At 41.8% G+C, this 24,268-nt stretch overlaps 1 protein-coding gene across 3 annotated transcripts in view; it reads right to left on the bottom strand.

Annotated features, from left to right (window-relative positions):
* Positions 1-24,268, bottom strand: part of XPR1 (xenotropic and polytropic retrovirus receptor 1) — a 186,397-nt gene that overhangs the window by 61,630 nt on the left and 100,499 nt on the right. For all 3 annotated transcript variants that reach the window (XM_040984348.1, XM_040984350.1, XM_040984349.1), the window contains exons 4-7: positions 10,808-11,031; positions 7,841-7,990; positions 7,486-7,569; positions 3,845-3,926 (exon numbers count right to left, since the gene is read on the bottom strand). In XM_040984348.1, coding sequence (XP_040840282.1) covers positions 3,845-3,926; positions 7,486-7,569; positions 7,841-7,990; positions 10,808-11,031 — 540 coding nt within the window. The remainder of the gene's footprint in view (positions 1-3,844; positions 3,927-7,485; positions 7,570-7,840; positions 7,991-10,807; positions 11,032-24,268) is intronic.

Genomic DNA, 24,268 nt, shown 5'->3' with positions numbered 1-24,268 from the left:
GACATCTGCTCTATGCTTGGCACTACAGGGGTCTGAAATGCAAAAATAAAAAATTCATGCTCTCTGGAATACAAAATAAGCATGCCAGTTGAAAAAATACCTGGTTTGGCATTACTAAGATCATTAAAAGTCCAAAACAAAGTATAAGGGATATCAGCATTATCTTTTTTAAGTCAAGTTTCGCTGCAGGCTGGGACTACCACTGTAGCACAAGGAAGCCCTGTTTGAGATCTCAGCAGCCTGTATCAGAATGCCAGCTGGATTCCTACTTGCTGCATCAGTGAGAGCAGTGCGCGATGGCCTGTGTCCCTTAGTCCCTGACACTGATGGGGAGACCGCAATGGATTCTGGGTTCATCACCTTGCAGCCTCCGCAGTCATCACAGCCATTTGGCGAGTGAACCAACAAACGGAAGCTTGCTTTCTTCCTTTCTCATTCTGCTTTTCAAGTAAAACAAGTAAATAAATATGTAAAAGTAACATCTGTTTTGGGCCCTAGTAGTAGGTTAAGGCAAACTCTACATTGCCAGCACCCTACATGGTGCAGGTTTGAATCCTGGCTCCACTCCCATCCAGCTCCCTGCTTATGGCCTGGAAAAACAGTGGAGGATGGCTCAGGCCCTTGGGCCCTTCAGACACAATGGTGACACGTAAAGAAGCTCCTGGCTCTTGGTTTTGAATCAGCTCAGCTCCAGCTACAGTGGCCATTTGGGGAGTAATTCAGTGAAGATCTCTTTTTCTGTCTCTCTTTCATGCTATAACTATGACTTTCAAACAAAAAGCAAAACAAATCTTTCCCCAAAAAAGAACATCTGTCTGTAAATCAATTTCGTCTCAAAATTCATCATGCAGAAATTAATTTTCCTTAATGATTCAGTTATCATCATAAGCATAATTACACAGACTTTGTCCTTAAATTAAAAGCTTTTGTCTGCAAGAAGCTTTGAGATTTTATGTCTGTTTTTCGTCACTTGTGTGTTTCCTCTGTATCACTTACTTCCGTCTCCATTCCGACATTCCCAGTATTTTATGGGTCCCTGTTACAGTCCAAGAAGTATTCCATGTGTTAGAGACACAATGGTGGTCAGAAGACACAACAGCGTGAGAAGACTTTTCCAGTGGAAAGACAGTTAACAAGAAGCATAATATACAATGTTATGTAATCATAAGAACTCAGGAAACGAACGTAGATTTAAAAGACACAAAGGGGCAGAACAGAGTAAATTACTATCTTAGCACAAGGTGATCAGGAAAGGCCTTACTGAAGGCAGCATTTGGGTAGAGGCCTGAATGAATAAAATGAGTATACCCCTGCATACATCTTGGGGAAGTGCCTTGCACCACTCTTACAAGACAATGGAATTGGTGCAGTCAAGGAGCAGTAATAACACAAATATGGTAGGGAACAAAACGAAATTGAGTGTGGGGCAAGATTAATGGATACAAAGTCAACAGCGCCCAGAGGTGGAGGTGAGATCCTGTAGGGTCCTGTTTGCTATAGCAGGGAGTTCAAGTTCCATTGCAGGACAAGCCATGGCTAGATCTTAAACAGGAAAATGGTGTGACCTGACACACATTTCAAAAGGACACTGGTGATTCTAAGCAATGTGGGGAGGGAGGCAGTCCATAAGCAAAGAGGAGCTGAGGGACTGCCAGCAGTCCTGAATCACTCAAACCTTCCATGTCAACCCAACATGACTCTGGCTCTGAACAGCCATTCTTGGCGCTCCTGATTCTTACCTCCCATGACGTACAGACGGGTTCCCTAGAGAGGACCACGTGTACATGAAAGCTCCGCATGGAGACACAGTAACACTTCTGAGATCCCCCAAGTTAACAACCAAGTTCTGCCCCAAACTCCTTCTCACTGGGGTATTTAATTAGGGTTCCACCTCCTTGTCCTGTAACAGGAAAACTCCACCTTTGCTGAGGGCAGCAATTCTTGTCTCATCAAGACAGCCTCATCACACTCAAGTTTGAGTGTGTACTGTCCTTTTAAACAAATTGTGCTTTCCTATGCACCTATAGGCTTGTTCCTTGAATCCCTTCACACAGAGAAAAAAAGCCTGGAACAAGCCCAGTCAACAGTTCCAAGGCGCGCAAGAGGAGGAGGCAGGAGTAGCTGCAGGGAGACAAGTTCAGAAGAGCTACTGAGGTGTGCTAAAAAAGAAATGGTTGTGGGCCCAGAGCAGTTGCCTAGTAGCTAAATCCTTGCCTTACATAAGCCAGGACCCCATATGGGTGCCAGTTTATATCCCAGCTGCTCCACTTCCCATCCAGCTCCCTGCTTGTGGCCTGGGAAAGCAATAGTGGACAGCCCGGAGCCTTGGGACCCTGCTCCCACATGGGAGACCCAAAACAAGCTCCTGGCTCCTGGCTTCAGATCAGCTCAGTTCTGGCTGTTGCAGCTACTAGAGGAGTGAACTAACGGACAGAAGATCTTTCTCTTTGTATCTCCTCCTCTCTGTCAATTTGCCTTTCCAATAAAAATACATAAATCCTAAAAAGAAAAGAAATGGCTGCACAGATAACGACGGTGCTGGTGAAGGAGGTGAGGGTTGAGAAGTGATTAGATTTAGACTGTTTTTGGAAGACAGGGCAACAGGATTTGTTAAAGACACTGGAGATAGAGTGTAAGGAAGAGACACTGGAAGATTTTCAACCAAATTGGGATGAAAGATGGTGTCACATAGAAGAGAAAGCACATCTAGGGGTAAAAGTCAAAGGGGGTTCTGTGTGTACCTAAGTTTGAGATAGCCATTAGACTTCAAATATCATTCAGAAGAGAGAGGATGTATACTTGGACCATTAGCATATAGATGGCATTTATAGCTGGAGGGTTGAGTAAGATTGCCTAGGGAGGAAATGAATGTAAACAATAAATTTCATGATTGAGCCCAGCTGCTTTATCACTTCACTGTCACGATCAAAAGAATGGCTGGCAAAGGATGCTGGGAAAAACCAGCACAGTGTGGACTTTCCACAAAGAAAACACAAACAAGCAACCCCAGAAAAAGTGTTTTGGGATCCTGTGATGTGGTGGGCTATGTCACCACCAATGACACCAGTTTCCCACCGGGGCACCGCTTCCAGTTCCAGCTGTCCCACTGACCCAGCTCAGGTGGAAGATGGCCCAGGTCCTTAAAGCCCTGCACCCACGTGGGAAGTAGCCGAGCACCCGGCTCTGGACTGGGCCATGCTCGGGGACAAACCAAGAGATTAAAGACTTCTCTCTATATTGCTTCCTTTCAAATAAATAAAAAAATGTTTAAGTATTTCAACAAGTAGTCATCAACAATACGACATACGATTGAGAGTTTTGCCAATTTGGAGGAGAGTTAAATAAGATTATGCCTCCTTTGCTGTTACATTATTTCAGCAATCCTTCCTACTTCCTGATTTTTCATTTCCATAGACTATGAAATTGCATAACCAGTTTTCTTAAAACTGTATGTGAAGTAACTGTAATTATGTCCTGGAAGGATGTTAGTGTTTCCAATAAGCAAGCTGAATGACTTCTATAACACACTCTTTAACCTCATCTATGATTAAGGAAGATAAAGTTCTTGATTACTGAGTTCTAAGCAACCTTAGATAAAAACTGGAAACGTTGCAGAATCAGAGAGCACACACTAGCAATGCTTGAAAGTATAACCTTACCCAAAGAGAGGAAAAAATAAATAACAATGACGAAAAAGTCCATATCAATTACAAAAACCAAAACCTAATCCCAACCTATTCCTCTCGGCTGCTTTGGCAGATGCATGCTTGTTTCATTACAGATGGACAGAAGATGACACAGTCACACTATGACACATGAATAATTCAAGACGGAAACTACTTACCGGCAAGCACAAGTGTTATATTCAGTACAATGAATATTCCACAAAAGAGACCGACTCTAAAAGTAGTCCACGCTGGCGCAGGCTGTGAAGAGAGAAACAGCACTCTGAGTACCCGGCCGGACACCGTGACTTACCAGTATCACGGAGCCCAAATTTCTGCTATGAATATATTTTATAAGCAGTGCACCTGTAAATCTAAGCCAGAGGACCATCCATCTCTCCCCGTCCTACAGCACATGGAGTTGCCACTTAATTGAATTATTTATACAAATCTGAGTCTCAAAATAAGATGACAATTGTAGGTATTACATTGTATGTGCACTGAGTTTTTCTGCAGGAGACCTAACAGGCAATTTAATTTCTAAAATGTATACACCTCTACATTTGGTGAGTCACGGCTGCTCAGTTAAAGTCTGCATGCTTTGTCCAACGGGTACTAGAGGGAATAGTCAAAATAAGAACATCATTTTCTACCAGAACTTATACTACCCTGTAGTAATTTTTCTTAATTATTTTTATATATTTGAAAGGCAGTGAGAATGAGAGAGACAGAGAGGAAAAGAGAGCGCCCAGACAGACAGCTAGTCAGACCTACAGAAAGTTTTGTTCCACTGGTACACTGTTCCGATGTTTCTAACAGACAAGGCTGGGCTGAGCCCAATCCAGGAGTCCAGCACTGAATTCCAGGTCTCTCCCACGGAACCTGGCAGATTCAACAAGCAGAGAGCTCTCCCGCTGCCTCCCAGAGTGTGCTTCAGCAGAGAGGAGCCAGGGCCTAAAACGAGGCGCCCTTCTAGGGGATCTGGTTATCACAAGGGTGTCACCACCACTGACCAAACACTTGCCTCCTGAGGAGGGACTTAAAATCGACATTTTAAAATAAACTAGATATTCTGAAGGGACTAGCACATCAGGCACAAAGTCAGAATTTCCAGACTGTGTTAAGTTTAAAAAAAGTTCTTCTCTGATATGATTCAACTTTGTATAGAGAAAGTGATTTTACAAACCACTGTTTTCTTAACTATTGCAAATTCCGTGGATTTTCACTGTAGAGGTGTGTGCTGTGGTGCAGCAGTGGGATCACTGCGTAGGATGCTGCACCTGACCCTGAAGGGATCGGGATAAAGTCTCCACACCACGTTGGGCAGTCTCCTGTTCACACGCAACCTGGGATGCATCGGATGATACACTCCTCAAGCAGCCAGCTCCCTGCCATTAATGTGAGACATCTGGAACGGGTCATGGCTCCTCACTTCTGCCTGGAAAACTCCCTGCTGTCCTTTACATTTAGGGACAGATGGAAGATATCATTTTCTCTTTCTCACTTTGTCTTTCAAATAAATAAAAATAAACTAATTTTTCAAAAATAAAAGAAATAGACGCATTAAGAAATCATCTACGGACTTAGGTATTTCCAATGAATATTGCAAAAATTGCTATTGCTTTTAGAGGCAGCATTATATTTCAGGTATTTTAGATGTTTTCTAAACATCTTCAACAATACTGAGACTCAACCTGACTTAAGTGTTATCTATCCATAACTGGGATCAGACTGAAAACATCCAGAGGAAGATAATGATTTGCTTTCTTTCTAATTAACTTTAGTTTGAAAAACTGCATATTTTCTTATATATGCAAAATACTGTATGCCAAGGTGTTTAGACTGTTCCCAATGTATCATGGTACAGTACTATGTAGTACTCAGTACTCCTCTTACAAAACACAACATTTGCATTACCTTGGAACAACCTGATCCAGAAACCTTCCCCTCACCACACTTCCGTGAGTTTTTAGTTTAATACCTCCACATAAGTTCCTAAGTAACTACATTTTTTTAAATCACTTTAATAACTTTATTCAGACATAACTGTTACACAATTATATACTTAGAGTATATAATTTGTTTTCATTTTAACTTCTGGATGCTATATAAATTCTATTTTCAAACACTTTAAATATTAGATGCCTATTATTAAAAACTTTTATCACCTAAGCTGTCACAAATGAGCTATATTTATTGTTTACAGCCAGCCTATGAAACCACCACTAAAACCATGACAGTGTAAACGCAGATGTGGATATGCATTTTTATAACCGTGACTTCCAGGAATTCCCTCATGCCTCTCTTAACCCTTTCCTTTAAACCATCCTACAGTGCCCACCTGCTCATGTCCTTGCCGTCCTCAGCACTTCGCACTCTGCAGACTCAGGGAAGTGCAATCACACACAACAGCTATTTTTTTGTCTGCATTCTTTCAGCATAAGGCATCTCAGAGGCATCCATGTTGTTGCCTTATCAATAAGTTACTCCTTTTTATCCATTGTATGGATAACATTACATATTATTTATCCATTCGCCTACTAATGGACATTTGGGTTCCTAACTAATTTTAGGCTATTATAAACAAAGCTACTGCTAGGAGCATTTGGGTATAAGGGTTTTTTTCTGACATAAGCTTTTTTTCTGATATAGAGCTAAGAGTATAACAGCATGCAAAATGCATTTTTAACTTTTTAAAAAACTGTCAAACTGCTTTCTAGTATGCTTAATTTTACACTGCATCAACATAAGAAATATGAAAATTCCGGTCCCTCAAATATTTAACATTACTTTTGGAATATTAGTTATTCTAATAGTATTATCTCATTACAGTTTGAATTTACTCTTCCCTAATGCCTGATCGTATTAAGTATTCTGTCACATGCCAACAGCTTATATATGCATTAACCTGTCTATTGAAATCTTGTATTAATTTTTAGGTAGAGGTGCTTTTTGTTGAATAATGAAATCCTTTCTATGTTTTGATACAAATCCTTTACCAGCTACGTTTTACACGTATTTTCTAATAATGCAATGCATTTCTTTCATTGTTGGTACAGTGTCTTTTGAAGAATGGGGAGTTTTTAACTTCATGGGCACTACTGGTATCATTTCTAAGAATTTTCCTTTCTTTATTTATTTGAAAGGCAGAGAGACAAAGAGAGGAGACACCCACACAAACACACAACCTGTGAGCAAAACAAAGCAGAGATGTCCTATCCATTGGCCTATTATCTACATAGCTACAAGAGTCGGGTCTGGACCAGTTTGTATAGTTTAAGTCCTTATAATTTTAAAATCCTCACCTCGCACATGCCAGGATCCCATTTGAGCATCAGTTCTAATACCAGCAGCCCTGCTTCCCAACCAGCTCCTTGATTGTGGCCTGGGAAAGCAGTTGAGGACAACCCAAAGCTTTGGAACCCTGTACCTGTGTGGGAGACCTGGAAGAGCTCCTGGCTCCTTGCTTTGCATCGGCTCAGTTCCAGCCATTGCAGCCACTTGGGGAGTGAAACATCGGATGGGAGATCTTCCTCTCTGTCTTTCCTCCTCTCTGCATATCTGACTTTCCAATAAAAATTTTTAAAAAAAATAAATAAGGAGGAAAGGTTGAGAAGAGAAAGTTTGGGTGACAGTATCATTAATTATGAAGAAAATATGTGTCAACTAAAGTTTCTAAAACTAAAATGACAATAGCAACAATTACTTACAAAATGTGATTGAAATCTTTGTTTTACAGTCGTGATCTCAGCTAAGGAAATTGTATGATTACTAAACAGGCAAGAGGACAGGCAAAGAAACCACTGACATACACACTGACCTGAGCAGCTCCCAAAGGGGGGACGCGTAAACGCTTCATAGCTTTTTGTCTGTCACCATCTTCAAGTTCATTGGTCACTACAGCCTAAAAAGACGTTATTAAATTATGAAATGATATGCTAAATCTGAGTGATACAATAATACTTATGTGCCATCACTATATTTTTGAATGTGTGTGTGCTTTTCTAGTAATTTCTTGGTGAGTATACACTAGCAAAACAAAAGGAAAGAAATCACAAGATAATATATATTGAAAGCTATCAGCTGCTTAGACGAATGGAAATCAAAAAGTATTTTTTTAAAAATCAGACATGGATGTGATTGCAAACAGATGGCTGGTAAGTGGATTACTATACCTCAGTTTCAGAGATGAGCTGGTTAATTTTCTTGCATGTATAAAATGGGGCCACTTCTACATGAGCCACTCGCCAATCTGCTCCTCGAGACGTTTCCAGGATCTTGTCATGCTTTTTAAGGATTTTTCGAAATCCTGTGAAATTCAGATTCTACAGAAAGAAATTAAAAACACAAAGTAAAATTTCTACTGCTATTAAAGATGGAAGGCTGAGGACACAGCGCTTCCATGTAAGGAATACTCCCAGGAAGTGTCACGCATGTATCACACACCAAACACACTTTGTTCTCTGCACTTTGAGGAAGCAGTATAACTGTGCACTTGCTCCCCACCCCCACCATGCCAGCATGCAGGTGCCAGTGAGACACAGGGGAAAATCACCTGCTTCTCCTGAGCCACACACTACATCCTCACTCTGCAGGTGGAGTGTGACGTTGACCAGCAGAAAGAAGCAGCTAGGCGCGGGCTCAGCCGAGGATGGGTCGGAGCCCCTATTTTTGCTCAGTCTCTGTCTCAACAAAATATTATGATTCTCTACATTCTCAAACTGAATTGTGCTTTACAAAAAAAGCAGGGAGCCATGGAGTTCCAAAGTTAAATCTAGAAATCAGAAGTTTCTCCAATTGGCCAATCAGATGTCCCAGTCAGTGAAATCGCCATCACTCACTGCCAACGGGCACTGCTTGCCGGTCCATGATCTTCCCCTCACACTTCACTGGAACGAGGGAGGCGCGTGGCAGAACCTGGGCAGCTTTTAGTCAACCTTGCTTTCCTCTCTCACGCTCAGAGGAAATGGATTCTTACAGAACACACAGACCCCAGAACCGCATGTTGGAACACAACTTTTACAATTAAAACCTACTTTTGTTTTCCCACAGAGAATTTTATAATGATCCAAAACACAATTATAGCAAAGGTTAATAAAATAAAATTTGAAGGAAACTTCCCTGTGATGTACAGGCATAGAACTAATAAGCTAAGAAATGTTAATGTCTTTAAGGCAAAATAAAAAAGTGAACATGTTTTATTTCATTTAAAATTCGAATTATAAAATTTAAAAATAAAATTAAATTATACAAGGTGGGAAGAATAATTATCATCATGTTTTTAAAACTGTCTAGGAAATACATGAGCGGCTGGTGCTGTGGCACAGTGAGTAAAGCCACCACCTGCAGTGCCGGCATCACATGTGGGCACCAGCTGGAGTTTTGGCTGCTTCATTTCCATTCATTCTAGCTCCCTGCTACTGTGCTTGGGAAAGCAATGAAGGGTGACTCAAAACCGCTTTAGTCCTTGCAACAAGGGTGGCAGGAAGTCTGGAAGAAGCTCCTGGCTTCTGGCTTCCAGTCAGCCCAGCTCCAGCCACTGGCAACAATTTGGGATGTGAAGCAGCAGATGGAAGATTCATCTAGCTGTTTCTCCACCCCCTCTCAGTAGTTTTCCCTTTCAAATAAATAAATACATCTTTTAAAAAAGAGAAATGTATGAAATCTGTTCTCTATATACAAATAATAAAGTTATAAGACACTGGATAAACTTCAAAGAAAAGGAATAATCATTATATTGCACAATGTGAATCTTGTATTAAACTATCTTCCAACTGAGTTTTTCTTTGAATAATAACATTATCATCAATAGGGAAACTTGAATTATTGGAAGAAGAATATGAAAATAAATACACACATGGACAACTTAATTACTGTAGATTTGGGACCGCAATTACTTTTATTTTGAAATTCTTATTCCCAAGGAAATATTTCTGTAGCATAATCTGCAGCTCTGTAAGGTTTCTCATCCTATGATAATCCTTACCACTCATAAGCAATAACCAAAAGAACAAAATGGGGGGGGGGGGAAGGAGTATCAGGTCTCTGAAGGCTTTAATGATTTTAACAGTTAATATTCACAAATAGTATGCTTTTCAATTAAATTCCTTACAGATTAAAATATGCCAACAAACATAAAGTAAAAACAAACGAAAAGGGATGGTGCAATGGCTCAACGGCCTAATCTTCTACCCGCAAGTGCCAGAATCCCACATGGGCACTGGGTCACGTCCCACCTGCTCCACTTCCAATGCAGCTCTGTGCTTACGCACTGGGAAAGCAGAGGAGCGTGGCTCCAGCGCTCAGGATACCGCATGCACATGGGACAGCCGGAAGAAGCTGCTGGCTTTGGATCAGCTCAGCTCCAGCCACTGGGACCATTTGGGGAAGTGAAATACCAGATGGAAGAACTTTCTGTCTCTTCTCTCTGTAAATATTTCTAATAAAAAAAAATTCTTAAAAATGATAATAAATAAATAAATAAATACCCTATATTTCTACAATTTAGAAAAGTTGAAGCTCAGCTTTTTCAGATTGGGTTTTAAAACCCAATTGAGCTAAGCACTAGATTTTAAGTCTACACACATTTGCCATACCCAAATTTCTACTCTTTCTTAAGATGTTTAAAAGAGTAACAATTAAAATGGCTATATTGCAGCTTTTGGACAATGAAGTTGGAGACACTCTTTCAGCAGTAAGCTGAGAAGTCCCGATCTTCAGTTTTATTATTGTTCACTGCAGAAATGTTAACAGCCCAAGCCATCTGGAAGCATCTCGTTCCTGCCTAGAAGGAAAAGCCTCCCACGTGGCCAAACGACGCTCACACAGATCATTTCTTATTTCTGCTCATCATTACCAGAGTTGCTGCTAAAATTAGAAACAAGCAGTGAGCCGATAAGGCTACCCTGAATAGTATTCATACCGTTTTAGAAAACTAATATTCAAAACCAGCAGTCTAATTACCAGTGTATTACCATCTCTGGTGTGTGGCTCCCAGCCAATCAGGGCATCTGAAATCCCAGCAAGAGCCCTGGGAACATGCTAAGGATTTTCCTTTTGCAATGGACTCACTGGCATTGTTCGAGACAATTCCACACTGGCATTTCTCTTTTCCCCTGAAGGAGCCGTTCCCCTGTAATTACCTGATAGTTCTGCAGCAGGATGAGACTGAGGTAGAACTCGCTGAAGGCCAGTTTAAGGTCTTTGATATTCCTATGTTGGACACGTTCCTCATGGGACAGGTGGAAGACTGGCTTCCTGCGCTGTCGCAGTGTAGTGACACCGGCACTTTCCTTCTGTGCATCCAGTGAGGACTGCAGCTCATTCTGAAGGGTGGCAAACCTGCGCTGAGCCTCCGCGAGCTTCTCTGTAAGGGAACAAAAGGGTCAGGAAGGAGGACGAAAAGGCCCTGAGAGTTCTCAGCGTGGGAGCGGGTGTCTGGTGCAGTGGTTACAACCGCCTGGGATGCTGGCGGTATGTGTCAGAGTGGCTGCACTCAGGGCCCATGTCCAAGGAGGTAGCAGGTGATGGTCAAGCACCTGGGTTTCTGAAACTCATCATGTGAGAGACTGAGACAGCTCTGGACTTCTGACTGTGGCCAGAGGGGGTCCCAGAGGTTGCAGGCATCTAGGTAGTGAACAAGGGAAGGAACATGTCTGTCTCTTTCAAGGAAAATTATTAAAATCTTTGTTAAAATTTTTTTGTTGTCCATTGTCTTTTGACTAATTATTCTAACTTGTTTCCTTAAATATTACATGTAATATTTACAACTAGATGGGGAAAAACTGTTTAACAGCCCTTTATTCTCTCTCACCTTTTCATAACTCACAAAATCTCTCATGTGACCTTGCCTTTTCTTTTTACAGAAGAAGCAAAATGCAAAGAGCTATTGAGGATGAAGATAAAATGGTACAGCGCACTGGAATCTGAAAGAGTTTGGTAGACCCCAAAGGGTAAGCAGAGTCATGGTATGATTCGGTCACTGCACTCCCAGGTCTAGACCCAACAGAACTGAAGACTCAGAGTCACACAGAAGCTTCTACACCTCTAAACCAGCACAGGCAATGCAAATGACCATCAGCTAATGAATGGATATGTAAAAACAATATATAATGTACACACACACACACAATGGAGTATCAGCCATTAAGGAGACTGAGTACTCGAATTCACACTACAGTATTAACAAATCTCAAAAGCCTTAAGGGAAAGAAGAGACAGAATACACTTCACATGTATGACTGTATTTATATGAAAGGTCCAGCGTAGGGATATTCACAGAAAGTAGGTTAATGGACGCCCGGGGCTGGCAGAAAGTGGAATGAGGAGTGACTGCTAATAGGGATGAGCTAACCCTTCGGGACTGATGAAAATGTTCTGTAATTGGATAGTGACAATGTTTGTACAAACTTTGTAAACATGCTGAAAACCCTGAACATACACTTTGAAAGGGTAATGCAGGGATGGAACGCCCGGGCTTGGGTTTCAGCTCTACTCCCAAACCCAGCTTCCTACTCAGGCATACCCAGGGAGGTGACAGGTGGGAAGTGAAACAGCTGGGTGCCTTCCACCCGCAGGGAGAGCAAGCTCCCAGGCCCTGGCTGCGGCCCTTGTGGCAGCCACGTGGGGAGTAAACCACTGTGAACTGAAACCCACTCGCTGCCTGTCTGTCTGTCTCTCCCTCTTTCTCCCCTTCTCTGCCTCTGAAAAAGAAATTAATTAAAGGGCAATTAATATAGTATGCAAATACCCCAAATCTTAAGAAAGCTATTAACAAATGTTTCTAATTATATACTTAGTACAGAAATTAGAATTGGCATTTAAATTTTTAATTGCTGCATTTCTCCTTCCCTCTCATCACTTTCTCAACACATGCATATGGAACAACAACAACAAATCCTGGCAACCTTTATTACCAAATACTAGGAATAGCTGAATTCATAAGTATTTCTATAATGTGTATACACACACACACACACACACATTAAAGAGGTCTGCAAAAAGATCATGGAAATGCAGATTATAAAATACTATTCCAAGTCTCAAAATTTTTTGAACCTAAATGAACACATCTTTTAATCAACCTCTCTGTGAAGTGTCACAGAACCCTCAATAGTTGTCCCTGAGTACCCATGAGGAATTCGTTCCAGGATCCAACATCCACATATGCTAGTCTCTTAAACAGAACGCTACTGCATTTGTAAATAACCCATGTACACCCTCCGGTAGCCACTAGAGTAATTAAAATATAAAGGATGTGCAGATATTTGTTGTACCATCTTATTTAGGGTACGAGAGGAATGAAAAAGTATCTATACATATTAAACACAGACATAATTTTTTCCTAAATGTTTACAATCTATAGTCGGTTGAATCCATGGGAGTACAACTGAAAGATCAGAGGGATGACTATGTTATAATAAAATAATGTCATCTGAGGGCTGACATTTGGCACAGTACTTAAGACACCATGTAACACAACTGTATCCTAGATGAGCATGCTCATGCATAGTGCCGGCTTGGCTTCTCATTCCAGCTTCCTGCTATGGCGACCCATCGAGGCAGCGGCTGATGTTCAGGTACTTGAATACCTGAATCTATGTGCAACATTTGGATGCACGTTCCCTGCCCCCTGATTGTGTGAGCACCTGCGGAGTGAACCAGTGGATGGGAAATCACTCTTACTCACAATTTATCTCTCTGCCTTTCAATTACATTTTAAAAATCATAGTAGCACGGAAACTTTTCTTCTGCAGTCACTGGATCCAGGCAGATCTAGGCTTAGATTTTTACCTCCTTAACTAGTTACATGATTTTAAATGAGTTGTCCTGTGAACCTTTTGGAGCCTATGATTGATGAAATACAGATAATAGCACTCCCTCCTAAAGTATAGAAAGATAAAATAAAAATCAAGCATAGAAAATGTCAAGGGACATAACACCCCAAAAATTAATGGGCATAAGTATACAATAATAACAGCATGAATAATCCATTCTTTCTTGAAGCTCCCCCATTCCTTACTTTGTATGTGATTCTATTCAAATTACTTTTCTATCTTTAGTAGTTCTATCTTGTCTGGCACTAGTTCATGATTCACTGCTCTCTCTTAGAGAAGTCTGCTTAAGGGTTTGTTCATTTGAAAGGCAGAGCTATGGGATTGGAGGAAGGTAGCGAGGAGGAGAGGGTTCACTCTCCAAATGGCTGTGACAGCCAGCACTGGACCCAGAGCAGGACCTCCAGCCCTGCATCCCACACCATCATCTGCTGCAGGAGCCAAACCTGCACTCCACAGTGGATGCTGGTGTCCCAAGTAGCAGCTGAACCCACGACTTCACAAAGCCATGCCTGAGAGAGTTTTTGTTTGTTTGTTTTAAAAGATTCTTTTGTTGAAAAGGCAGATTTACACAGAGAAGGAAAGACAGAAAGATTGTCCACCTGCTGGTTCACTCCCAAAATGGCCACAACAGCCAGAACTGAGCTAACACAGAACTAGAAGTAAGGAGCATCTTTCGGGTCTCCACGTGGCTGCAGGGGCCCAAGGACTTGGGCCATCCTTTGCTACTTTCCCAAGCCATAAGCAGAGAGCTGGATGGGAAGTAGAGCAGCTGGTACATGAGCCGGCACCCATATGGGGGATCCTGGCACTTGCAAGGGGAAGAATTAGCCAATTGAGCCAGCATGCTCCCAATCCTCTTTCCAAATTAACCTCATCGGTCTTTGTAGATCCGTCCAGACATCTGGGGTCTGCTTCCAGTTACTTGAGAACACTCTTACCCTTCTCTTTCCACTAAGGATACTTCTGAGGCCCAGAAAATGCACCCTTTCCTATTGCATGCAAAAACACCAACATCAGTGAGGAAAGCACCTGCACCTTAAAACTTGGTTGCTCTCCACTGCAGGCCAGACTGGCTGTGCAAGGCGATATCCAGTGATTTCAGTGGAGATGCAACACTTGGCCATCAAATAATTGGCTGCACTGCCCATAAAGGGCGAATATCCAAAATCTTAATGCAGTTCATTGAGCATAATAATAAAATAAATGGGGCCCAGCAGCGTGGCCTAGTGGCTAAAGTCCTCGCCTTGAAAGCGCCGGGATTCCATATGGGCGCCGGTTCTAATCCCAGAAGCTCCACTTCCCATCCAGCTCCCTGCTTGTGGCCTGGGAAAACCGGCATAGCATCGGCTGTTGCGCTCACTTGGGGCGTGAAATCATCGGACAGAAGATCTTCCTCTCTGTCTCTCCTCCTCTCTGTATATCTGACTTTCCAATAAATAAAATAAATCTTGGGGGGGAAAATGGCTTAGAATAGGGGATATCATGTTGTGTGAAACAAGCCAGACACGGAAACACAAACATCACATATGGAAGGTAAAATTTAAAAAAAAAAAAAAAGGCAAAACAAAATCAAATGCCTTGTCTACCAGTTTTGCCACAAATACAGTGTTTTGCCAAGCTGTTTTAAATATTGTCAAAAAATGTATACGAACCGCATACTACTATAGTTTCAATGATTTTGTGACTATTTTAAAATTTACTTTGTCGAACATCTTTCATTGATCATTTACTTTTTATTTGCTTAACTTCTAATGGAGTGTTAAGTCTTTGACTATGTCATGTAACATTAAAAAGTACTGAACATAATGTAAATTTAAAATGTTATTTCAAAAATAATTTTTAAAAAATTAAGCAAAAACAAAAGATAAAACTTCAAAGTTAATGCTATCGCCACAAAGACAGGTGACTACTCCCATTTCACCCTCTGTCTACGCCGTGAACAAATGGCTCACGCTTTGGGCAACTTATTTTATGCTTTTACTTTTCTTAAAAACATCTAACTTGCCTGCTTATTATATATGTTTTACACAGTACTCTAGAGTAATAGATTCTGCTGGAATTCCTTTGTAGTCTTCCATATTGAAACAGAATCTTAACATAGTTTTAAATTTCATCTCTTTCCATACAAGTTAAGCGTTTCTACTGGAAAGTGTCCGTTTCATCCTGATGATGAAAAACAGTAATGAACTTCTTACTTCTTTCTGGGTTTATGGTACATTCAGTATCTTGGTACTTTTTTCATGATGCTCCCAGGCCAAAGAAACACTTAATATATCTGCTTTGTAAGCAGTTTGGTACAAACAACTGATATATATATATGTATATTTTTTCTAACAACTTAGCAGATACATTAAAAAATGTTACAGGTCTGGTGTTGAAGTCTATTGGCTAAGTCCTCACCTAGCATGTGCTGAGATTTCCTATGGGTACCAGTTGGTGTCCTGGATGCTCTACTTCCCTTCCAGCTCCCTGCTTGTGGCCTGGGAAAGCAGCAGCCCAAAGCTTTGGGACCCTGTAGCTGCACGGAATACCCTGAAGTGTCTGGCTCCTGGCTTCAGATTGGCTTTGGAGCTACTTGGGGAATGAATCTTTGCCTCTCTTTCCTTCTCTCTGTAAATCTGCCTTTCCAACAAATCTTTTTTGGAAAGTTTTACTCGATAGATAGATAGATGGATAGATAAATAGATAATGAAAGAATCTGAGAACTTATCCAAGGTCAACCATAAATTACTGAAAAACATCAGGTAATTAATAGGAGATAGGATATCATATTAAAGCGAATGACAAACTTGTTGTTCAGCGGTTAATACATGAATTGTTAACTGTTTATCTTCCTTTGAGTTGTCAATACATTTGTATTTTCCTGACATGTGTATTTAAAGTACAAGAAGGCCAAGAAACAGGGGCTAGCGTTGTGGCATAGTGCGTTAACTCATCAACAGGGATCTGGCATCTCATTTAAGTACTGATTCAAATATTGATTGCTCCAGTTCCATGCTAATGAACTTAAGGGAGAAGAAGATGGCCCAGGTGTCTCAGGTCCTGCCTCTCCTGTAGGAGACACAGTGAAGTACTGTGCCCCTCAGTTTGTCACGGCCTGGCTGGGGCTGCTGTGGTCTTCCGGGGAATGAACCAGCAGATGTACAGAAACTCTCTTCGTCTCTGTCTCCCTCTTTCAACCCAAGGAACAAAAAAAGGAGGGATTTGTAACTTGCTATGTGTCAGCAGTTAGTCAAAACATAAATCCCTCTCTATCTGGCCCACAGCCTACTCATTTTACAAGGATAATCCCAAGCGGTGCTTTCCAGAAGTAGACTGTCTCTGCTGACTGATGACTGGGACAGTTTTATTCATTTGCTTCTTTACTCAAGAGGCAGAAACAGAGTTCCTAGCTCCTTGGCAGGGTCATTCCCCAAGTTTCCTCAATGGCTGGAGCTGAGGAAGATGAATTCAGGAACTAGGGATGAAATCCAAGTTTCTACATGCATGGGGCTGCAATTGCGTAGTGGCTAAATCCTCACCTTGCATCCACTGGCATCCCATATCAGTGCTGGTTTGGGTCCTGGCTGCTCCACTTTATTTCCAGTTCCCTGCTTGTGGCCTGGGAAATAGTGGGGATGACCCGAAGCCTTGGGACCCTGCACCCATGTGGCAGACCCAGAGGGGGATCCTGACTCCTGGCTTCAGGTCAGCTTAGTTCCACCTATTGTGGCCACTTATGGAGTAACCCAGTAGACAGACTATCTTTCTCAGTCTCTCCTTCTCTCTGTAGATCTACCTTTCCAGTAAAAATAAATAAAAATTTTTTTAAATGTGAAGTAAAATGTATGATGTTCTCCTGGGCCAGTAACACGCAGTACCACAATGGGTCCTGTACTACGTGGCGCTGGCAGGCAGCAGCAGCTCCCCAATCAGCACTACCATCACCACGTTGAACAAGTCCTAGTGTTGACAGCATGTTGAGACATATGTATTCAATAAATTACAAGACATTTATTGTCTGATTACAAAATAAACTTCTCATACGATTTTGCCCAACCTGCCATCCAGCGCTCTAAGTACACCCACAGTGGGCAAGGCTAAGCTATGATGTTCAATAGGCTAAGGGTATTTGTAGAAGCACCTTCAGAATCTTTGCTATTGTGGGAGACAGAGCCAGTTCAATCTCCCCAGAAGGTGCCAGGAGCAACTGATAAGGAGATGAATGAGCAGGAAACCTCCTGGTTCACAGGTTTAGATAAAGGACCTGCCAGAGGATTGGGAGACTGTCCCTTGCTGTTGAGATGTAAATGGTCCAAGTCCCTCCTCCCTGGATGCCTATGTGACATTCTTCTTTTAAAAGTCTGATGCTGTTAATAAATCTTGACTATTGACCACCAACCAGTAGTCCACGCGTGTCTTTTATCATCTCCGTGCAGGAAGTTGTTCGCTACAGGACAGCAAACAAGCATTCAATACATTTTTTACTCAGCTTGTCAAATGATGATCGTTTTAAGGGGAAATAACACCCAACATAAACCTGCAGTATGTTCAAAACATGCTTGTTGCACAAATGAACAGGTGAAGTTCTGCTTGGTTGTTTGTATCCTTCTACAAAGAAATAAAAGACAAATCAGAGTGAGTGCAAGATGTATTCTGCAGGAGGCAGAGTTCAGCGGCGCAGGATCTGACTGCAAACCTAGATGCCGCTTCATTTGCACTAGTGATTCTCGTCCTGAAAGGCATTAGTTATTTAGAGAAGCATGTGAAAACCACTGGGGCCAATAAGGAATGTGCACTTGAAAAAGTCATACTCAATTTTACTATACTTATGGTCACCATAGCAATTGGAATTCATTGCCAAAATATGCTGTCATAGAAATATGTTTTTCAAAGTGTATGTTTATATATATGTATATATATATGCGCCTTTGTTTCCAGTTTCTGCACAATCCTGTGTGTTTGCAATATAAGGTAAGTATATGAGCATGCTGACCCTGGTGTAGGTATTGGGTCATACAATGGTTTAAGTTCCTGCGCGTAACACCCACATTGCACATCAGAGGCCAGTCAGTGCGGGCTCTCCCATTTCCAACCCAGCTTTCCTGCTGGCGCAGCCCGGGAGCTGGATGACAGCTTAACGTGTCTGGGCCCTCGACCTACACGAAGAACCCAGTGGCACTCCAACTCCTGTCCTTAGCTGGCCTTGCCACGGCTCTTCCAGGGACTTGGGGAACGAACCAGCAAACAGCAAGTACCTATCTTTGTTTCTGTCTCTCTCTGCAACTCTGCCTTTCAAGCAGATGAAAATCACGTTAACCCATCAAACACGTTTCAAGGTAGTTAACCTGGATAGACTACATGCATGTTTAAACACTTTTTATTCGGAACTCTTATCACTTGGAATTGCCAAGTCTCAAGTTCCAGAGACCTAGGAGTCTTCTGTGCCATGTATTACACAGTGCTCCTACCAAAGAATCTCTCCTTCTCATACCTCCCTGCTTCTCTCACGGTCTTCAACACTGAAATATTTTTATCTAGAAATCTAAATAATCGCCAGTGTTTTACTAAACAAAAATACAAAACAAACCAAAAAAAAAAAAAACAAGAAAATGATTCAGATAATTTCGCTAAATACCAACAACAGTTAGTAATCTCCAATATGGGGCTGAACATGTGCTCATTTTATAAGAAAGCATGGAGGGCTATGATTGTTAAAAAGCCTGGCCTCTAAAGAAAAAAGGTTCAAACATTCACACATAATTGAACAGTATTTGATGCTATACTTTTCTGGTATAATTAGAAAAAGGCAAATTAAAATACCATAACAACTGGTTTCAAGTATCCACAGGTTTCAGTCCAAAAGTTTATCTTACTTACAAACTGACCATCTGTAACTACTCAATAACTTGTGAGTTGTAGGTAGGCGAGTTGTGAAGACGAACACGCCTCAGGATTCCTTAGTTTCCGCGTGCCCGAGGTATCTGAGGACTGCAGCCACAAGACAATCTGCTCGGAAGAAGGCAGCTACATAAGCAGGAAAGCGATCCTGCCCCAGACAAGTGCCAAAGCCTATTTTTGTCAACCATGTCTTCATATTACTCATCATTTCCTGACCTGGCAAAACGCAGTCGAAGGCTATCAATTTGTTTCAACTCTACGATGACATCAAGAGACAGGTCCCAAGGGTGCTGCCAACACTCAGAGAGCAGGCATTAAAACTCAGCACTCAAAGGTTTGATAAATCCCAGGCTGAAATTACTTTCGAGAGATGATCTAGACTGGCATGTCATTTTGTGAGGGTTAGAACCCAATATGGCACTTCAAAATCAATTAGTGAATCGGAAATATATTTAAAATGTGTAGTTTTTAAAAATTAAAAGATGGGCCTGGTGCAATGGTTCTGTGCGTAAATCTGGCTTGTACTGCCAGGATCCCATCTGGGCGCCGGTTCATGTCCTAGCGGCCCTGTTTCCATCCAGCTCCCTGCTTGTGAACTGGGAAAGCGGTAGAGGATGGCCCAGGGCCTGAGGACCCTGCACCCACACAGGAAAACTGGAAGAAGCTCCTGGCTTGGATCAGCCAGCTCTGGCCATTGTGGCCACTTGTGAGGTGAGCCAGCAGATGGAAGAGCTCTCTGTGTCTCCTCTCTATGGATCTACCTTTCCAATAAAAATAAATAAATCTTAAAAAAAAAAAGGTAGAAAAGTATAAATAATAGAAATACACAAGTGCTGGGGTCTGTGCAGTGGGTGTGGATGGCATGAAGGTGTGAAGAGAACAGCTCCCTTGTGTGGCAAGGCCCGGGGGAGTTTCCAGCTGTTAGGCAAGGCCCAGCGGACTTTTCTCTGACCACCTTGACACAGTTTTACCACCTGTTTGCATGGACACTCAACCACCCCACTAAGAATTCTGTAATGTATTGAGGCATTGTTTGCCCCTGTGGGATGGCTTTTATCACCAACGTGAGCTTGAGAGTTAATGTTATTGATAATATCTTGGTGAGTGGGCCTTTAACTGTGCACAGGAGTACAATTAAACCCATGCCATTTCTGGACACCTTACTGTGTACCTACCCATTGCCCTGAAATCGGGCCCAGACATATAGTACACCTTCTGGGAAGGGGCTTGAAAATATCCTAAATATTAATGCAAGTGATGGGAGTGAGAGCTGAAACTGCTATGGCAATTAATATAGTTATTGTTATCTCAAAGGCTAGCCTGTCTTTGCAATTTTTTTGGAACATAGAAAATGTAACTGTTTTAGCCACTTTTATAATTTTTAGCTAGAGGAATTAAGGATGCTTTTATTAAAGAAAAATGCTTTTGATTATTGCTTTATTGTTTATGGGGTTGTAGGAGTCTATAGTTGTAGGGGGATTTTAACATTTGAAGTTTTTGTTTTAGATTTTAGGTTTTTTTTCCCTTGTAGCTTATTTTCCCATTAAACGATGGGTAAAATGTAGAAGGAAAAATGTGGTGGGAAAGTACTACTGATTAGCAGGTAATCGCATGTGCCTTGGCCTTGGAGTCCTGGCTGTTGCTCCATGGCTGCTGTTGTAGAATAAACAACAGCTTGCTTTGAAGAATATGAATAAGAATATGAATTTGCACATTATCTTTAGGAGCACCTGCTTAGCCTTGAAGTGCAGACGGAGTGACCAAATGTCTGTACATGCCCACTTAATTTTGAAAAGAAAAAAAATAGAATAGTTGCTTGTGCAGAAGCTTGAGAAGGGTTTTGAGTAAACAAAAAAGGACAGCTTTTTCCTGAGCGGTTGTGAGAACGCACCAAGTGTCTGTGTCTGTGTCTTCCTTGATCGCCCCGACTCCACGCACCCATCCTGAGCTCCGAACTCGGCTGGAGCTGGACTCCGGCAAGTGGCGCCCAACGTGGGGCGCCACTCGCCGACTCCACACACCCTTCCTGAGCTCCGAACTCGGCTGGAGCTGGATTCCAGCACACAAGTACTATACAACTAAATGCTGTTTCATTAACAAATGTTAAATATATTTGCATATTCACACATAGATGTATACAAATTTCCCAGAAATAAAAATGCATGTAGTTTTTCCAAAATACATTGTTTCTATAAGTTTTCTTCAGATCCTGTAGAAATTGATTTCAAATTTTTTTCACCAAAAGAAAACTGAATTTTAATTTCATTTTCTGGAAACTTTCTGAAGAACTTCTGAGTGTACCTCAAAAATATTAAAAGTATACAAGAATATTTACTGCTAAGAGTAATTTTTCTTTGAAGCCAAGGAGACACTATCCATTATTTAGAGATGGGGTTCAAGCATCCTTCCAAAAAGCACCACAGGAAATAAAAAATATTAACAAAAACCATAAGACTTGGAATTGCTAAAGCAACATTGAAGTGGGGAGAGGGGAAACAAATATCAGAATCTGGTATGAAATATACCACAAAGGTATAGTAATTGAACCCATGCCCAACGGCACTATACAAAATACCCAAAAATACAGAACTAACCCAGGTGTCCATCAGCAGGCGGGGAGAAAGAAAATCTGGTATAACACACAATGGAAGGCCAGCCAGCCAAATGGACGGAACCAGAGGACATTACATTAGGTGAAATAAGCCAAATATGGTATGATTCTCCCTCAGATGCAGGGGAGAGGGGACCCCAACCCAAACACAGAATGGTGAATACTGGATGCTACCAGAGATGGGAGATAGGTCAGCTTAGAAATGGCACCAAATCAGAGTTAGAGCCAAGAAACACATTCCCAGCATTACACAGGATGTTGAGAAAGTACAGCTCTGCTTGTATGAACAAACAGAATAAATCCAACCCTACAATTATAAAGTCAAAAGAGGACAAAATTTTTGTTTCCGGCATGGTGCCCTAGTGGCTAAAGTCCTCGCCTTGCATACGCCAGGATCCCATACGGATGCCTGTTCTAATCCCGGCAGCTGCTCTTCCCATCCAGCTCCGGGCTTGTGGCCTGGGAAAGCAGTCAAGGACAGCCCAAAGCCTTGGGACCCTGCACCTGCTCGGGAGACCTGGAAGAGGCTCCAAGCTCCTGGCTTCGGATCAACGCAGCTCCAGCCACTGCAGTGGGCACTTGGGGAATGAATCAACAAATGAGAGATCTTCCTCTCTATCTCTCCTCCTCTCTGTATATCTGAATCCAATAAAAAAAAATAATAAAAGAAATAAAAGGTTTTTTTTTTAAAAGGAAGTTTTTTGATTGGTATCATTGTATATCTATGTCAAAATGTCTTTTAAACAAAAGCAAAATACTAATAACTTTGAGCTTCTATATTTTTCACTTACAACATCTGGTATTACTCAAGAACCTTTTCTGAAGGCACTGTTTTACTAGTCCACTTTACTGTTGTACAGTTTTAAAAGACTTAAAAGAGCTAGGCATTTGCCACTGACCCGCTGGACTCAGAACCCTAACTGTGGAAAGAACTGCAGGTTCCATGGGCTGACTATGCGAGTGGACGAGTCAGAGCTGGGCCTCCTCAGTGGCTCAGATGGAGCAATGGACAGCATATCCAAATGTACATGGAGGATATGGCAGTACACTGAGCCTCCAGAGGACACCTGGTACCATGGCAGAGGATGGAGGACAGAGCAAATCAATCAACTACCCCATCCAATTGTTGCCAGTGAAGATCTGGGCAGAGAGAAACATCAAGGTGGGCTATAGCAGCCAATGGATTTGGGAGAGATTTCATCGTGATTGCAATGACGGGACTGCCAGCAATTCAGGACTGTTGAACTATCAAACCCTCTTGAGGAGTTCATGGTGTTGTAAATTTGTGTTTTTCTTCCTGCTGCTTATTTTGTATTGTGACCTTTCATCTAAGAGGGATGTGTGGTGACTGTGTAATGGACACTATCATGTCCAGGTGTGAGGATGCAGAGCTGTGTGCATCTCTACTTCCAGATCAAAGATGACCTACTAATGAAACTATTAGCTATATCTTGACAACGGGAGGCTGGACTCTGCCATTGTCCATGCTCACAATGATGAGCATGTATGACTGTTTATGAAGAGCTATGCTATAGTAATAATATAGGGGAATTCAGCGGGGGGAAGAGGGGTCAGGGGAAATCCCAGGGCCTTATGAACTGTATCATAATATCATTATTCTCATGTAATAATTTAAAAAGAAGTTAAAAATATATAAATATGTATATGTATGCAAAATAAAAATAAATAAAAGTTTTGATGCTGTTAAAAAAAGTTAGGCATTTTTAAAAAAAATAGCATTTGGGCCTGGCGCGATGGCGCAGTGGTTAAAGGTCCTCGCCTTGCACGCCTGGGATCCCATACGGGTGCCGGTTCTAATCCCAGCAGCCCCGCTTCCCATCCAGCTCCCTGCCTGTGGCCCGGGAAAGCAGTCGAGGACAGCCCAAAGCTTTGGGACTCTGCACCCGCGTGGGAGACCCGGAAGAGGCTCCTGGCTTCTGATCGGCATAGCATCGGCCGTTGTGCTCACTTGGGGAGTGAATCATCGGACGGAAGATCTTCCTCTCTCTCCTCTCTGTATATCCGCCTTTCCAATAAAAAAATAATGAAAATAAATCTTTAAAAAAAAATAACATTTGTTCTATCCCAGTGGCCTCTGCTCCTTGATTGATCCGGGTTTCTGATAATTAGTAATTGAAAGCTATAAAAACTATATAATCAATAACCCAAAAACTCAGAAACTTAGCAATACGTGGAATGATCAAATCAGGACTCTGACTCTAGGTGCCATGTGTTCTTCCACACCAAGCCATCACTGAACAACACAACTAGACAAC

The sequence above is a fragment of the Ochotona curzoniae genome, unplaced genomic scaffold (genome assembly GCF_017591425.1).
Source record: "Ochotona curzoniae isolate NIBS_2020 unplaced genomic scaffold, NIBS_Ocur_1.0 contig_4105, whole genome shotgun sequence".
Classification (NCBI taxonomy): domain Eukaryota; kingdom Metazoa; phylum Chordata; class Mammalia; order Lagomorpha; family Ochotonidae; genus Ochotona; species Ochotona curzoniae.
This window is presented reverse-complemented; position numbering and strand designations above follow the sequence as displayed.